At 53.0% G+C, this 17,506-nt stretch overlaps 1 protein-coding gene and 1 pseudogene across 1 annotated transcript; both read left to right on the top strand.

Moving 5' to 3' along the window:
- The first annotated feature begins 11,110 nt into the window (after positions 1 to 11,110).
- On the top strand, positions 11,111 to 12,208 carry LOC146830383 (histone H2A type 2-C-like; annotated as a pseudogene).
- Positions 12,209 to 12,280: 72 nt separating this feature from the next.
- On the top strand, positions 12,281 to 12,592 carry LOC146830382 (histone H4). Its single transcript, XM_085603727.1, has one exon. It carries the CDS (start codon positions 12,281 to 12,283, stop codon positions 12,590 to 12,592), a length of 312 nt encoding a protein of 103 aa, XP_085459853.1.
- The last annotated feature ends 4,914 nt before the right edge of the window (positions 12,593 to 17,506 follow it).

Raw genomic sequence — 17,506 nt, 5'->3', positions numbered from 1 at the left:
ACTCTCGACTTGCCCACGGAAAGAAAGAGAAAAAAAAACACCAACCCAAAGGCTCTTTTAAGAGCCGACCACGATGTCATGGGAGAGCTGTATCTATGCACTAGGGATCCCGCAGGGCAGGCCTGCTTTGTAGGCCCACAGCCGGTCGGGTGAGGGGGGCATTTCTCCGAAACCGCCATGCAAGGCACTGTCCTGGGGCCAGGGCACCTTCCTGGAGCCCCGCGTCCATCCTAGTCCCGCCCACGGGGCCCGCTGTCCTGAAGCCACCTAAGGCGGGTATAGCCCGGCCCAGGGGCCCGCCATTCTGGAGCTCTGTACTTGGGACCTAAGGCGGGTATAGCCCGGCCCGGGGGCCCGCCATCCTGGAGCCCTGGACTGGGGACCCATGGCGAGTTTGGCCCGGCCCAGGGCCGGTCATTTCCCTCGACTATTAAGCCCCCACGTAGTGGGGGCTTACAGAACACGAATGAGGGACAAAGGTTCGAGCTAGCGGCGGCGGCCGCGCGGCCGGCCATCTGGTCGCCGATTTGCGCGACCAGATGGCCCACGGAGCTGCGCGACCAGATGGCCGGGCGGCGGAACGGCCGCGCTACCTCTAACTTTTGTCTCTCGCTCGGGCGCTGTAAGCCCCCACTTCGTGGGGGCTTAATAGTCGGTAAAATAGAGCGTTCCCATGCAGGCCCATGGGGTGTGCGATCCTCATTTTTTTTTGTGACCGATTTCGGGACTCTAAGCACCTGTTTTAGTGCTTTTTTTTTTTTTATTATTGTTTTGTTGACATTTTGGTTCAAGGGGACCACGGCACTACTTCTACCCGGGGCAATGGAGCTCCACTTCGGGTAACATTTCAGGTTTTCCCCCTCAGCTGGAGATGGGCCCCCAAAAAAAAAAAAAATCGTAATCCTAATAAAATACATATATTTTTATTTTTTTTCACCCAAAAATGAAATAACGTCCTTCACAGTATCTGGTCCATTTTGTAGCCTCCAGTCACCCCTTTAACAATGTTTAATAAAAAATAAAAATAAAAATACTAAAATTTTAGGTCAAATGGGACGAAGTCACTTTTTCTACACAGGGTGCTCCAATTGGGGTAATATTTCAGGATTTACCCCTCGACTGGAGGTGGGAAAAATACTTCACTCAAAGGGTACATAAAGCCCTTTACATTATCAGATCCAAGACTTCAGTGTCTCGGGCCCATTTCTAGCCTCCAGGCGCTTGTTTTGTTCTTTTTATGACATTTTGAAATTTACAGGTTTATGGGGACACAGTAGCTCGTTCTACCCAGGGCTATGGAGCTCCGCGCAGGGTAAGATTTCAAGTTTCGCCCCGGGCTGGAGATGTGAAAACGCAACACTTCACATACTCAGCAAAGTGTATTTAACCCCTTTACAGTATCAGAACAAGGCCTTGGGCCTACCTCCAGCCTCCAGGCACCAATTTTACTGATACTTGTGACATTTGCAGGTGTTAGGCTTCAAGGGGATGAAGTCGCACCTTCTACCCAGGGTTATGGAGCTCCGCGCAGGGTAAGATTTCAGGATTCACCCCTGGCTGTGGTGCGAAAATAAAACACTTCACATACTCAGTAAAGTCTATTTAACCCTTAACAGTATCAGAACAAGGCCTGCAAGGCCTTGGGCCTACTTCCAGCCTCCTGGCACCAGTTTTACTGATACTTGTGACATTTAAAGGTGTTAGGCTTCAAGGGGATGAAGTCGCACCTTCTACCCAGGGTTATGGAGCTCCGCGCAGGGTAAGATTTCAGGTTTCACCCCTGGCTGCAGGGGTGAAAACAAAACACTTCACAGACTCAGTAAAGTGTATTTAACTCCTTCACAGCATCAGAACAAGGCCTGCAAGGCCTTGGGTGTGTTTCCAGCCTCCAGGCACCAATTTACTGATACTTGTGACATTTGCAGGGGTTAGGCTTCAAGGGGATGAAGCCGCACCTTCTACCCAGGGTTATGGAGCTCCGCGCAGGGTGAGATTTCAGGGTTTACCCCCGGATGGAAGTGTGAAAATAAAACACTTCACATACTCAGGAAAGTGTATTTAGCTGCTTTACAGTATCAGAATAAGGCCTGCAAGGTCTTGGGTGTGTTTCCAGCCTCCAGGCACCAATTTACTGATACTTGTGACATTTGCAGGTGTGAGGCATCATGGGGATGAAGTCGCACCTTCTACCCAGGGTTATGGAGCTCCGCGCAGGGTGAGATTTCAGGGTTCACCCCTGGATGGAAGTGTGAACATAAAACACTTCACATACTCAGGAAAGAGTATTTAGCTGCTTTACAGTATCAGAATAAGGCCTGCAAGGCCTTGGGACTACTTCCAGCCTCCTGGCACCAGTTTTACTGATACTTGTGACATTTGCAGGTGTTAGGCTTCAAGGGGATGAAGTCGCACCTTCTACCCAGGGTCATGGAGCTCCACGCAGGGTAAGATTTCAGGCTTCGCCCCAGGCTGGAGGAGTGAAAATAAAACACATCACATACTCAGGAAAGTGTATTTAACTCCTTTACAGTATCAGAATAAGGCCTGCAAGGCCTTGGGCCTACATCCAGCCTCCTGGCACCAGTTTTACTGATACTTGTGACATTCGTAGTTGTTAGGCTTCAAGGGGATGAAGTCGCGCCTTCTAACCAGGGTCATGGAGCTCCGCGCAGGGTAAGATTTCAGGTTTCACCCCTGGCTGCAGGGGTGAAAACAAAACACTTCACAGACTCAGTAAAGTGTATTTAACTCCTTCACAGCATCAGAACAAGGCCTGCAAGGCCTTGGGTGTGTTTCCAGCCTCCAGGCACCAATTTACTGATACTTGTGACATTTGCAGGTGTTAGGCATCAAGGGGATGAAGTCGCACCTTCTACCCAGGGTTATGGAGCTCCGCGCAGGGTAAGATTTCAGGTTTCACCCCTGGCTGCAGGGGTGAAAACAAAACACTTCGCATACTCAGTAAAGTGCATTTCACTCCTTTACAGTATCAGAACAAGGCCTGCAAGGCCTTGGGCCTACTTCCAGCCTCCTGGCACCAATTTACTGATACTTGTGACATTTGCAGGGGTTAGGCTTCAAGGGGATGAAGCCGCACCTTCTACCCAGGGTTATGGAGCTCCGCGCAGAGTGAGATTTCAGGGTTTACCCCTGGATGGAAGTGTGAACATAAAACACTTCACATACTCAGGAAAGTGTATGTAGCTGCTTTACAGTATCAGAATAAGGCATGCAAGGCCTTGGGCCTACTTCCAGCCTCCTGGCACCAGTTTTACTGATACTTGTGACATTTGCAGGTGTTAGGCATCAAGGGGATGAAGTCGCACCTTCTACCCAGGGTCATGGAGCTCCGCGCAGGGTGAGATTTCAGGGTTCACCCCTGGCTGCAGGTGGGAAAATAAAACACTTCACATACTCAGGAAAGTGTATTTAGCTCCTTTACAGTATCAGAATGAGGCCTGCAAGGCCTTGGGCCTACTTCCAGACTCCTGGCACCAGTTTTACTGATACTTGTGACATTTGCAGGGGTTAGGCTTCAAGGGGATGAAGTCGCACCTTCTACCCAGGGTTATGGAGCTCCGCGCAGGGTGAGATTTCAGGGTTTACCCCTGGATGGAAGTGTGAAAATAAAACACTTCACATACTCAGGAAAGTGTATTAGGTGCTTTACAGTATCAGAATAAGGCCTGCAAGGCCTTGGGCCTACTTCCAGCCTCCTGGCACCAGTTTACTGATACTTGTGACATTTGCAGGGGTTAGGCTTCAAGGGGATGAAGTCGCACCTTCTACCCAGGGTTATGGAGCTCCGCGCAGGGTGAGATTTCAGGGTTTACCCCTGGATGGAAGTGTGAACATAAAACACTTCACATACTCAGGAAAGTGTATGTAGCTGCTTTACAGTATCAGAATAAGGCATGCAAGGCCTTGGGCCTACTTCCAGCCTCCTGGCACCAGTTTTACTGATACTTGTGACATTTGCAGGTGTTAGGCATCAAGGGGATGAAGTCGCACCTTCTACCCAGGGTCATGGAGCTCCGCGCAGGGTGAGATTTCAGGGTTCACCCCTGGCTGCAGGTGGGAAAATAAAACACTTCACATACTCAGGAAAGTGTATTTAGCTCCTTTACAGTATCAGAATGAGGCCTGCAAGGCCTTGGGCCTACTTCCAGACTCCTGGCACCAGTTTTACTGATACTTGTGACATTTGCAGGTGTTAGGCTTCAAGGGGATGAAGTCGCACCTTCTACCCAGGTTTATGGAGCTCCGCGCAGGGTAAGATTTCAGGTTTCACCCCCGGCTGCAGGTGTGAAAACAAAACACTTCACAGACTCAGTAAAGTGTATTTAACTCCTTCACAGCATCAAAACAAGGCCTGCAAGGTCTTGGGTGTGTTTCCAGCCTCCAGGCACCAATTTACTGATACTTGTGACATTTGAAGGTGTGAGGCATCATGGGGATGAAGTCGCACCTTCTACCCAGGGTTATGGAGCTCCGCGCAGGGTGAGATTTCAGGGTTCACCCCTGGATGGAAGTGTGAACATAAAACACTTCACATACTCAGGAAAGAGTATTTAGCTGCTTTACAGTATCAGAATAAGGCCTGCAAGGCCTTGGGACTACTTCCAGCCTCCTGGCACCAGTTTTACTGATACTTGTGACATTTGCAGGTGTTAGGCTTCAAGGGGATGAAGTCGCACCTTCTACCCAGGGTCATGGAGCTCCACGCAGGGTAAGATTTCAGGCTTCGCCCCAGGCTGGAGGAGTGAAAATAAAACACATCACATACTCAGGAAAGTGTATTTAACTCCTTTACAGTATCAGAATAAGGCCTGCAAGGCCTTGGGCCTACATCCAGCCTCCTGGCACCAGTTTTACTGATACTTGTGACATTTGTAGTTGTTAGGCTTCAAGGGGATGAAGTCGCGCCTTCTACCCAGGGTCATGGAGCTCCGCGCAGGGTAAGATTTCAGGTTTCACCCCTGGCTGCAGGGGTGAAAACAAAACACTTCACAGACTCAGTAAAGTGTATTTAACTCCTTCACAGCATCAGAACAAGGCCTGCAAGGCCTTGGGTGTGTTTCCAGCCTCCAGGCACCAATTTACTGATACTTGTGACATTTGCAGGTGTTAGGCATCAAGGGGATGAAGTCGCACCTTCTACCCAGGGTTATGGAGCTCCGCGCAGGGTAAGATTTCAGGTTTCACCCCTGGCTGCAGGGGTGAAAACAAAACACTTCGCATACTCAGTAAAGTGCATTTCACTCCTTTACAGTATCAGAACAAGGCCTGCAAGGCCTTGGGCCTACTTCCAGCCTCCTGGCACCAATTTACTGATACTTGTGACATTTGCAGGGGTTAGGCTTCAAGGGGATGAAGCCGCACCTTCTACCCAGGGTTATGGAGCTCCGCGCAGAGTGAGATTTCAGGGTTTACCCCAGGCTGGAGGAGTGAAAATAAAACACTTCACATACTCAGGAAAGTGTATTTATCTCCTTTACAGTATCAGAATAAGGCCTGCAAGTCCTTGGGCCTACTTCGAGCCTCCTGGCACCAGTTTTACTGATACTTGTGACATTTGCAGGTGTTAGGCTTCAAGGGGATGAAGTTGCACCTTCTACCCAGGGTCATGGAGCTCCGCGCAGGGTGAGATTTCAGGGTTCACCCCAGGCTTGAGGTGTGACAATAAAACACTTCACATACTCCGGAAAGTGTAATTAACTCCTTTACCGTATCAGAATAAGGCCTGCAAGGCCTTGGGCCTACTTCCAGCCTCCAGGCACCAGTATTACTGATACTTTGTGACATTTTAAGGTGTTAAGCTTCAAGGGGATGAAGTCACACCTTGTACCCAGTGTCATGGAGCTCCGCGCAGGGTAAGATTTCAGGCTTCACCCCAGGCTGGAGGAGTGAAAATAAAACACTTCACATACTCAGGAAAGTGTATTTAACTCCTTTACAGTATCAGAATAAGGCCTGCAAGGCCTTGGGCCTACTTCCAGCCTCCAGGCACCAGTATTACTGATACTTTGTGACATTTTAAGGTGTTAGGCTTCAAGGGGATGAAGTCGCACCTTGTACCCAGGGTCATGGAGCTCCGCGCAGGGTACGATTTCAGGTTTGGAGGTGTGAACTCCGTTACAGTATCAGAACAAGACCTGCATGGCCTTGGGTGTGTTTCTAGCCTCCAGGCACCAGTTTTACTGATACTTTGTGACCTTTGGAGGAGATAAGCTTCAAGGGGACGTAGTTGCACCTTCTACCCAGGGTTATGGAGCTATGCGCAGGGTGAGATTTCAGGGTTCACCCCTGGCTGGAGGTGTGACTATGTGGATTGTTTTGTTTTCACACCTCCAGCCAGGGGTGAACCCTGAAATCTCACCCTGCGCGGAGCTCCATAACCCTGGGTAGAAGGTGCGACTTCATCCCCTTGAAGCTGTAAACCTCCAAATGTCACAAATATTACTAAAACATGTACCTGGAAGCTAGGGATGGGCCGGAGATCCTGAAGGCTAAGATCTGATACTGTGAATGGTGTTCATGTGCGTTCTGGACTTTGTGAAGTGTTTTGTTTTCTTCCCCTACCTCCATCCAAATTAGCAGCAGGCCTCGATCAGGCTACAGTGCGCAGAATATGATTTCTGGTCTCAGGTCTCCCTCGTGACATACCATTGGATTCAGGAGTGGTCCCCACTCCAGCGATAGGGCTCAGTAGAACAGTGGTAGTCACAGGCCTCACTCTGTACTGTACTATTCAGTTCCGCAGTGGGCCTCCCCGGTCATAGGCTCAGCGTCTGACATACAGTAACTCACTCTGTCTACAGATGTCACCTCAGAGGTACACCTAGCTCCAGCTGTAAAAATCAGCTCAGCAGAGTGCCTCCATGCCGGTACTGGGGTCACCATTTCAGGTGCATTCACACCCTCTGCTCTCACTTGGGGTGTCTTAAAACATGTAGGCCTAACTCGGCCGCCTTCCTTCATTGTGTCACTGTGTATTTATTGTATTGAGTCTGCACCCGCCTCCTCTGGCTCGGCGCTCGGCAGTGAATGCTCTCTGCCTGCATGTGAAGCTGCCAGCACACGGCCGCCTGGTGATGCGTGCGAGGCTGGAGCCAGGGCCGTGCCCCGCTGCTTGTAAGCCCCGAGCCGAGGGTGCCACAGCCGAGGGTGCAGGCGCGCGGGGAGGGCCCCCTGGCCCCCGTGCCAGGGGCTCCCTGGCATTGTTTCCACCCCGCGCTCGGCCGGCGGAGCCCTGTGTTACTTCGGCCCGTTCCAGAACGCGCTCCCCGCGGCCCCCGCAGCCCCACTGTGACGCCACAGGGCCCGCTCCCTGCAGGAGCCCCCTCCCTCCCGCGGGCCGCCGCTCCCGGCCGCAGGAGTCGAGAGAGGACCGGGGAAAAGGGGTCCGGAGCCCGGGATTTCAGGCATGGAGGCGCCCGCCGTCGGGGGAGCGCCGAGTCTCCCCGCGGATCACAAGCCAGGGATGAGGGGTGGATCCGAAACGGGGGCAGGCCCGGGAGAGGGCCGAAGCTGGGCTCCTGGTCATGTATGCGTGGAAGCGCGTGTTTAACTGATTGTGTTTTAAAACGTGGATAATCCGAAGGTAGGAAACACAAAAGTCAGCTGGGAGCAAAGAGCCGAGTGTGCCTCGCACAGCCCTGTCTGCTCGGGACCAATCAGAGGCCGGCTCCTCCCTGTATATATTCACGGGGCTCGGGTTTGGGAGGGACATTTCTGTTCAGTGACAGCGCCCGCGCCGAGACTCGCATTACAATGGCCGAAACCGCTCCAGCCGCCGCGGCGCCTCCCGCTGAGGTCGCCCCCAAGAAAAAGCAGCAGAAGAAGACAGCGGGGGCCTCCAAGGCCAAGAAGCCTTCCGGCCCCAGCGTGGCCGATCTGATCCTGAAGGTGGTGACCGCCTCTGCCGAGAGGAAGGGAGTCTCCCTGTCGGCCATGAAGAAGGGGCTGGTCGCCGAGGGCTACGATGTGGACAAGAACAAGAGCCGGGTCAAGGCCTCCCTCAAGAGCCTGGTCAGCAAAGGCGCCCTGGCCCAGCTGAAGGGCACCGGGGCCTCCGGATCCTTCAAGGTGAACAAGAAGCAGCTGGAGGGCAAGAAGGCGGCCAAGAAGGCGGCCGCCAAGACCAAGAAACCAGCGGCCAAGAAAGCTGCCCCTGCCGCCAAGAAGCCCAAAAAGGCTCCCGCGGGGGTCAAGAAGAGCCCGAAGAAGGTCAAGAAGCCTGCGGCAGCAAAGAGCCCCAAGAAGCCCAAGGCTGCCCCCGCCAAGAAGGCTGCCAAGAGCCCAGCGAAAGCCAAGGCGGCGAAGCCCAAAGTGGCCAAGAAAAGCCCTGCCAAGGTAGTCAAACCCAAGGCAGCCAAGCCCAAAGCAGCCAAGCCCAAGAAGGCAGCGCCCAAGAAGAAGTAAGGGCTTGCACCAAGACACTGCAAACACAACGGCTCTTTTAAGAGCCATCCACCCGGTCCAGAAGAGAGCTTGTTCGTCCCCACCCTTGCACCCCGCGTGCACACTTCTCTATAATAATAAACGGCACAGTAAATCCATAGCGCACCTTTCCGCACGCGAGTGCCGTGTGTGATCTTGGTCATGTAAACGGCTCTTTTGGTGCTGCGTGGATTGAAATCTGTGTACCAAATAAAGAAGGGGGTCTGGGAGTTTATTAGACCTCCGTTTATAATAAATGTGAAATAACGTGTGCCTTGGTGCTTTCACTGTATCCGGGCAGATTCGAAGTGGTGTCTGCATAAAGCAGACGATTGTGAACGTGAAATCGAGCGCAGTTAACGGCGGCGTGTTCCAGGGTGACCAAGGGCAGTACACTTATAAAATCCTGGGCTCCTCGCCCAGTTGACCGGGGGCGAGTGGTTCGTGTGACTATGGATGGACACGGAGACAAAGGCTGACCCAAGCGCGGGCTACGGCTCCAACGTACATCATCCAATCGGAGGGTGTCTTTTTCTCCACAGCTCATTGGAGAGACAGGCTGCAGCCTCCGGTTCATTGGCCAATCATTGCACACCGCGGGCTATTTTCAAACGTGGGGCGGTCGCTTCAGCCAACCAGAGCAGCCCTCCGTCTTCGAGTGCATAAATAGGGCTCTTGCCTGCTTGAACTCCATTCTTCCTCGCTTGTCGCTGAGAGAGACCGCTCCCGCCATGGCCCGCACCAAGCAGACAGCCCGCAAGTCCACCGGCGGCAAAGCGCCTCGCAAGCAGCTGGCCACCAAGGCTGCCCGCAAGAGCGCGCCTGCCACCGGCGGCGTCAAGAAGCCTCACCGCTACCGACCCGGCACTGTGGCTCTCCGCGAGATCCGCCGCTACCAGAAGTCCACCGAGCTCCTCATCCGCAAGCTGCCCTTCCAGCGCTTGGTGAGGGAGATCGCCCAGGACTTCAAGACCGACCTGCGCTTCCAGAGCTCCGCCGTCATGGCCCTGCAAGAGGCCAGCGAGGCCTACCTGGTGGGGCTCTTCGAGGACACCAACCTGTGCGCCATCCACGCCAAGAGGGTGACCATCATGCCCAAGGACATCCAGCTGGCCCGTCGTATCCGAGGCGAGAGGGCCTAAGGAGACACGCCGACCCGAACAACCACCACAACGGCTCTTTTAAGGGCCACCACCCTGTCACATACGAGCTTCTCTTATCTGCCATGGCATGTTCTACAGGTTAGGGTGGGTGGGCTGGCTGAGAGTACCACGAGTACTGGGTAACTTATACCGGCACTGGGTGACCAGAGCACTCCGTGTTCACAGTGCACAATCGCATCTTCAATGTGTCCATCGTTTAATAAAGAGCTTTGTTTGGGTGGAGGGTTGTGTTGGGATCCGCTGGTCACAAGCCAGCGCTGTGGGGCATCTGTGCTCCCGGTACATCGGGTTCATGTGTCCGATTTCGGGAGCGCTTGCCCAGGGGCGGATTATTGCCGTTGCCCTTGGTCTTAAAGTACAAACACAACGTGACACCCGCACACACTAAAACTGGTCGCCGAAAACAATAAGCCCGTGGGCTCATTTAACGTCATCGTTACATTACAGTGCTTATGTGACACTTGGTACCAAAGAGAGGGCTCATTCATATAAACAGGTTTATTTAAACAGGCAAAACGGGTTGCCTGCTCCATCGTCCCTCGCTCATTTAACGTCATCGTTACATTACAGTGCTTACGTGAGACTTGGTCCCAAAGAGAGGGCTCATTCATATAAACATGTTTATTAAAAACGGGTTGCCTGCTCCATCGTCCCTCGGTCTGCAGCAAGACCCGTGAGAGCGGGTCTTGTGCGCTCAACATTACCTTTTAAAACACTTATTTCTCCGGTCATAATAGAAGCACATTAGCTCTTAGGGGAGGACGTGGTTGGCCCTTAAAAGAGCCGTTGTGTTAGTTGGGGATGCGCCTCGAAGCCTTACTTGGCGCTGGTGTACTTGGTGACGGCCTTGGTGCCCTCCGACACGGCGTGCTTGGCCAGCTCTCCGGGCAGCAGCAGACGCACTGCGGTCTGGATCTCCCGGGAGGTGATGGTGCGCCGCGAGTTGTAGTGGGCCAGGCGGGAAGCCTCCCCGGCGATGCGCTCGAAGATGTCGTTCACGAAGGAGTTCATGATGCCCATGGCCTTAGAGGAGATGCCGGTGTCCGGGTGCACCTGCTTCATCACTTTGTAAATGTAGATTGCATAGCTTTCCTTCCTGCTCCTCTTGCGCTTCTTCCCGTCCTTCTTGGGCGGCTTGGAGAGCGCTTTCTTGGAGCCCTTCTTGGGAGCCGGCGCGGACTTGGCTGGTTCAGGCATGGTCGACAATCTGCACCGCTTCCTGTGGAGCCGAGAGAAATAAGGCCAGGCGAGCCCGGCACTTGTATTTATAGGCTGGGCGTGTAAAGTAGCTGCTTCTCTGCTCTCCCTTCTCATTGGCAGGCAAAGGCAAGCCCCCCACCTCCTAGTGTACTGCGGTTCTGGGTCTCTGATTGGTGAAACAGAAGCCCTCCTCCCTCCAATGAGAAGTACTATCAGCGCCTAGCTGTCAACCAATCAGACGCACCCGAAGTCTTTATATCGCCGGAGTCGAGCCGAACAGCAGTACTAATCTCTCTGTTGTGTGAGTGAGCCCCTGCATCGATCGCCATGTCTGGACGCGGAAAGCAAGGAGGAAAGGCCCGCGCTAAGGCCAAGACACGCTCTTCCAGAGCCGGGCTCCAGTTCCCCGTGGGCCGTGTGCACAGGTTACTCCGGAAGGGAAGCTACGCCGAGAGGGTGGGCGCCGGTGCCCCCCGTCTATTTGGCTGCAGTCCTGGAGTACCTGACCGCTGAGATCCTGGAGCTGGCCGGCAACGCTGCCCGTGACAACAAGAAGACCCGCATCATCCCCAGACACCTCCAGCTGGCCATCCGCAACGACGAGGAGCTGAATAAGCTGCTGGGCCGAGTCACCATCGCCCAGGGAGGAGTCCTGCCCAACATCCAGGCCGTGCTGCTGCCCAAGAAAACCGAGAGCCACAAGGCAGGGGGCAAAGCAAGCAAGTAAAGGCCCGCAGACCACCGTGGAAACACACCCTAAACACAAAGGCTCTTTTCAGGGCCAACCACAGACTCCATCAAAGAGCGTATCCGTGCCAAGGTGTTACTCTGGCAGGCTTCATAGTCGCGGCAGCGCCCGCACCGTCGCTACATAGGAGGGATGCCCAAGCCCTCGGACGGACACATAAATGCTGCCCCCGTCCCAAAACCGAGCTTGAGGCCGACGAGAATAATCTTTTTGTAAAAATAAATAAATACGTGTTTATAGGGGCAGTTTACAGACTTGCCACGACCGGGCCTGACCTGTGGACAGTGTTACGGGGTTGCGGGCGGCCGCACACAGCGGGGTGGTGCCGGTGAGGCCGTTAATGTGTTGGCTCCATTAAAACATTTCAGAGCCTGCTGTTCATAGTGGGAGCGGGCACCGAGCGCCAGGGTTAGGCGGGCCGCGGTGATGAGTGGGGGCCGGGAAGGGAGGCGTGTGTGTGTGCTTGACTGTGATCCGTGCCCCGGCGGCAGCTGCTGAGCCCACGACAAAGAGGCGGCTGGGAGCGCGCTCTTTTTCAAACGGCAACGGCCGCTCCAGCCCCCCGCTCCCTGCAGAGGGCGGTCCAGGGGCGGGCTCCCCCTCGCCTTCCGTTGAGTCACGTGGGCCGCTTGGAGCGCCCTAGCCGGTCCGCCGCAGCTCCTCCATATAAGCAGCCGTCGCTGGCTGTTTCCTCATTTCTGCTCAGTCACAGTACCGACAGGACAACATGTCTGGACGCGGCAAAGGAGGGAAGGGGCTCGGCAAAGGCGGCGCCAAGAGGCACCGCAAGGTGCTCCGGGACAACATCCAGGGCATCACCAAGCCGGCCATTCGCCGCCTGGCGCGCCGTGGCGGGGTCAAGCGCATCTCCGGCCTCATCTACGAGGAGACCCGCGGGGTGCTGAAGGTTTTCCTGGAGAATGTGATCCGGGACGCCGTCACCTACACCGAGCACGCCAAGAGGAAGACCGTCACCGCCATGGATGTCGTTTACGCCCTGAAGCGCCAGGGCCGCACCCTCTACGGATTCGGCGGTTAAACTCTCGACTTGCCCACGGAAAGAAAGAGAAAAAAAAACACCAACCCAAAGGCTCTTTTAAGAGCCGACCACGATGTCATGGGAGAGCTGTATCTATGCACTAGGGATCCCGCAGGGCAGGCCTGCTTTGTAGGCCCACAGCCGGTCGGGTGAGGGGGGCATTTCTCCGAAACCGCCATGCAAGGCACTGTCCTGGGGCCAGGGCACCTTCCTGGAGCCCCGCGTCCATCCTAGTCCCGCCCACGGGGCCCGCTGTCCTGAAGCCACCTAAGGCGGGTATAGCCCGGCCCAGGGGCCCGCCATTCTGGAGCTCTGTACTTGGGACCTAAGGCGGGTATAGCCCGGCCCGGGGGCCCGCCATCCTGGAGCCCTGGACTGGGGACCCATGGCGAGTTTGGCCCGGCCCAGGGCCGGTCATTTCCCTCGACTATTAAGCCCCCACGTAGTGGGGGCTTACAGAACACGAATGAGGGACAAAGGTTCGAGCTAGCGGCGGCGGCCGCGCGGCCGGCCATCTGGTCGCCGATTTGCGCGACCAGATGGCCCACGGAGCTGCGCGACCAGATGGCCGGGCGGCGGAACGGCCGCGCTACCTCTAACTTTTGTCTCTCGCTCGGGCGCTGTAAGCCCCCACTTCGTGGGGGCTTAATAGTCGGTAAAATAGAGCGTTCCCATGCAGGCCCATGGGGTGTGCGATCCTCATTTTTTTTTGTGACCGATTTCGGGACTCTAAGCACCTGTTTTAGTGCTTTTTTTTTTTTATTATTGTTTTGTTGACATTTTGGTTCAAGGGGACCACGGCACTACTTCTACCCGGGGCAATGGAGCTCCACTTCGGGTAACATTTCAGGTTTTCCCCCTCAGCTGGAGATGGGCCCCCAAAAAAAAAAAAAATCGTAATCCTAATAAAATACATATATTTTTATTTTTTTTCACCCAAAAATGAAATAACGTCCTTCACAGTATCTGGTCCATTTTGTAGCCTCCAGTCACCCCTTTAACAATGTTTAATAAAAAATAAAAATAAAAATACTAAAATTTTAGGTCAAATGGGACGAAGTCACTTTTTCTACACAGGGTGCTCCAATTGGGGTAATATTTCAGGATTTACCCCTCGACTGGAGGTGGGAAAAATACTTCACTCAAAGGGTACATAAAGCCCTTTACATTATCAGATCCAAGACTTCAGTGTCTCGGGCCCATTTCTAGCCTCCAGGCGCTTGTTTTGTTCTTTTTATGACATTTTGAAATTTACAGGTTTATGGGGACACAGTAGCTCGTTCTACCCAGGGCTATGGAGCTCCGCGCAGGGTAAGATTTCAAGTTTCGCCCCGGGCTGGAGATGTGAAAACGCAACACTTCACATACTCAGCAAAGTGTATTTAACCCCTTTACAGTATCAGAACAAGGCCTTGGGCCTACCTCCAGCCTCCAGGCACCAATTTTACTGATACTTGTGACATTTGCAGGTGTTAGGCTTCAAGGGGATGAAGTCGCACCTTCTACCCAGGGTTATGGAGCTCCGCGCAGGGTAAGATTTCAGGATTCACCCCTGGCTGTGGTGCGAAAATAAAACACTTCACATACTCAGTACAGTCTATTTAACCCTTAACAGTATCAGAACAAGGCCTGCAAGGCCTTGGGCCTACTTCCAGCCTCCTGGCACCAGTTTTACTGATACTTGTGACATTTAAAGGTGTTAGGCTTCAAGGGGATGAAGTCGCACCTTCTACCCAGGGTTATGGAGCTCCGCGCAGGGTAAGATTTCAGGTTTCACCCCTGGCTGCAGGGGTGAAAACAAAACACTTCACAGACTCAGTAAAGTGTATTTAACTCCTTCACAGCATCAGAACAAGGCCTGCAAGGCCTTGGGTGTGTTTCCAGCCTCCAGGCACCAATTTACTGATACTTGTGACATTTGCAGGGGTTAGGCTTCAAGGGGATGAAGCCGCACCTTCTACCCAGGGTTATGGAGCTCCGCGCAGGGTGAGATTTCAGGGTTTACCCCCGGATGGAAGTGTGAAAATAAAACACTTCACATACTCAGGAAAGTGTATTTAGCTGCTTTACAGTATCAGAATAAGGCCTGCAAGGTCTTGGGTGTGTTTCCAGCCTCCAGGCACCAATTTACTGATACTTGTGACATTTGCAGGTGTGAGGCATCATGGGGATGAAGTCGCACCTTCTACCCAGGGTTATGGAGCTCCGCGCAGGGTGAGATTTCAGGGTTCACCCCTGGATGGAAGTGTGAACATAAAACACTTCACATACTCAGGAAAGAGTATTTAGCTGCTTTACAGTATCAGAATAAGGCCTGCAAGGCCTTGGGACTACTTCCAGCCTCCTGGCACCAGTTTTACTGATACTTGTGACATTTGCAGGTGTTAGGCTTCAAGGGGATGAAGTCGCACCTTCTACCCAGGGTCATGGAGCTCCACGCAGGGTAAGATTTCAGGCTTCGCCCCAGGCTGGAGGAGTGAAAATAAAACACATCACATACTCAGGAAAGTGTATTTAACTCCTTTACAGTATCAGAATAAGGCCTGCAAGGCCTTGGGCCTACATCCAGCCTCCTGGCACCAGTTTTACTGATACTTGTGACATTCGTAGTTGTTAGGCTTCAAGGGGATGAAGTCGCGCCTTCTAACCAGGGTCATGGAGCTCCGCGCAGGGTAAGATTTCAGGTTTCACCCCTGGCTGCAGGGGTGAAAACAAAACACTTCACAGACTCAGTAAAGTGTATTTAACTCCTTCACAGCATCAGAACAAGGCCTGCAAGGCCTTGGGTGTGTTTCCAGCCTCCAGGCACCAATTTACTGATACTTGTGACATTTGCAGGTGTTAGGCATCAAGGGGATGAAGTCGCACCTTCTACCCAGGGTTATGGAGCTCCGCGCAGGGTAAGATTTCAGGTTTCACCCCTGGCTGCAGGGGTGAAAACAAAACACTTCGCATACTCAGTAAAGTGCATTTCACTCCTTTACAGTATCAGAACAAGGCCTGCAAGGCCTTGGGCCTACTTCCAGCCTCCTGGCACCAATTTACTGATACTTGTGACATTTGCAGGGGTTAGGCTTCAAGGGGATGAAGCCGCACCTTCTACCCAGGGTTATGGAGCTCCGCGCAGAGTGAGATTTCAGGGTTTACCCCTGGATGGAAGTGTGAACATAAAACACTTCACATACTCAGGAAAGTGTATGTAGCTGCTTTACAGTATCAGAATAAGGCATGCAAGGCCTTGGGCCTACTTCCAGCCTCCTGGCACCAGTTTTACTGATACTTGTGACATTTGCAGGTGTTAGGCATCAAGGGGATGAAGTCGCACCTTCTACCCAGGGTCATGGAGCTCCGCGCAGGGTGAGATTTCAGGGTTCACCCCTGGCTGCAGGTGGGAAAATAAAACACTTCACATACTCAGGAAAGTGTATTTAGCTCCTTTACAGTATCAGAATGAGGCCTGCAAGGCCTTGGGCCTACTTCCAGACTCCTGGCACCAGTTTTACTGATACTTGTGACATTTGCAGGGGTTAGGCTTCAAGGGGATGAAGTCGCACCTTCTACCCAGGGTTATGGAGCTCCGCGCAGGGTGAGATTTCAGGGTTTACCCCTGGATGGAAGTGTGAAAATAAAACACTTCACATACTCAGGAAAGTGTATTAGGTGCTTTACAGTATCAGAATAAGGCCTGCAAGGCCTTGGGCCTACTTCCAGCCTCCTGGCACCAGTTTACTGATACTTGTGACATTTGCAGGGGTTAGGCTTCAAGGGGATGAAGTCGCACCTTCTACCCAGGGTTATGGAGCTCCGCGCAGGGTGAGATTTCAGGGTTTACCCCTGGATGGAAGTGTGAACATAAAACACTTCACATACTCAGGAAAGTGTATGTAGCTGCTTTACAGTATCAGAATAAGGCATGCAAGGCCTTGGGCCTACTTCCAGCCTCCTGGCACCAGTTTTACTGATACTTGTGACATTTGCAGGTGTTAGGCATCAAGGGGATGAAGTCGCACCTTCTACCCAGGGTCATGGAGCTCCGCGCAGGGTGAGATTTCAGGGTTCACCCCTGGCTGCAGGTGGGAAAATAAAACACTTCACATACTCAGGAAAGTGTATTTAGCTCCTTTACAGTATCAGAATGAGGCCTGCAAGGCCTTGGGCCTACTTCCAGACTCCTGGCACCAGTTTTACTGATACTTGTGACATTTGCAGGTGTTAGGCTTCAAGGGGATGAAGTCGCACCTTCTACCCAGGTTTATGGAGCTCCGCGCAGGGTAAGATTTCAGGTTTCACCCCCGGCTGCAGGTGTGAAAACAAAACACTTCACAGACTCAGTAAAGTGTATTTAACTCCTTCACAGCATCAAAACAAGGCCTGCAAGGTCTTGGGTGTGTTTCCAGCCTCCAGGCACCAATTTACTGATACTTGTGACATTTGCAGGTGTGAGGCATCATGGGGATGAAGTCGCACCTTCTACCCAGGGTTATGGAGCTCCGCGCAGGGTGAGATTTCAGGGTTCACCCCTGGATGGAAGTGTGAACATAAAACACTTCACATACTCAGGAAAGAGTATTTAGCTGCTTTACAGTATCAGAATAAGGCCTGCAAGGCCTTGGGACTACTTCCAGCCTCCTGGCACCAGTTTTACTGATACTTGTGACATTTGCAGGTGTTAGGCTTCAAGGGGATGAAGTCGCACCTTCTACCCAGGGTCATGGAGCTCCACGCAGGGTAAGATTTCAGGCTTCGCCCCAGGCTGGAGGAGTGAAAATAAAACACATCACATACTCAGGAAAGTGTATTTAACTCCTTTACAGTATCAGAATAAGGCCTGCAAGGCCTTGGGCCTACTTCCAGCCTCCTGGCACCAATTTACTGATACTTGTGACATTTGCAGGTGTTAGGCATCAAGGGGAT

Source organism: Triturus cristatus, chromosome 5_1 (assembly GCF_964204655.1).
Source record: "Triturus cristatus chromosome 5_1, aTriCri1.1, whole genome shotgun sequence".
NCBI classification, from domain to species: domain Eukaryota; kingdom Metazoa; phylum Chordata; class Amphibia; order Caudata; family Salamandridae; genus Triturus; species Triturus cristatus.
This window is presented reverse-complemented; position numbering and strand designations above follow the sequence as displayed.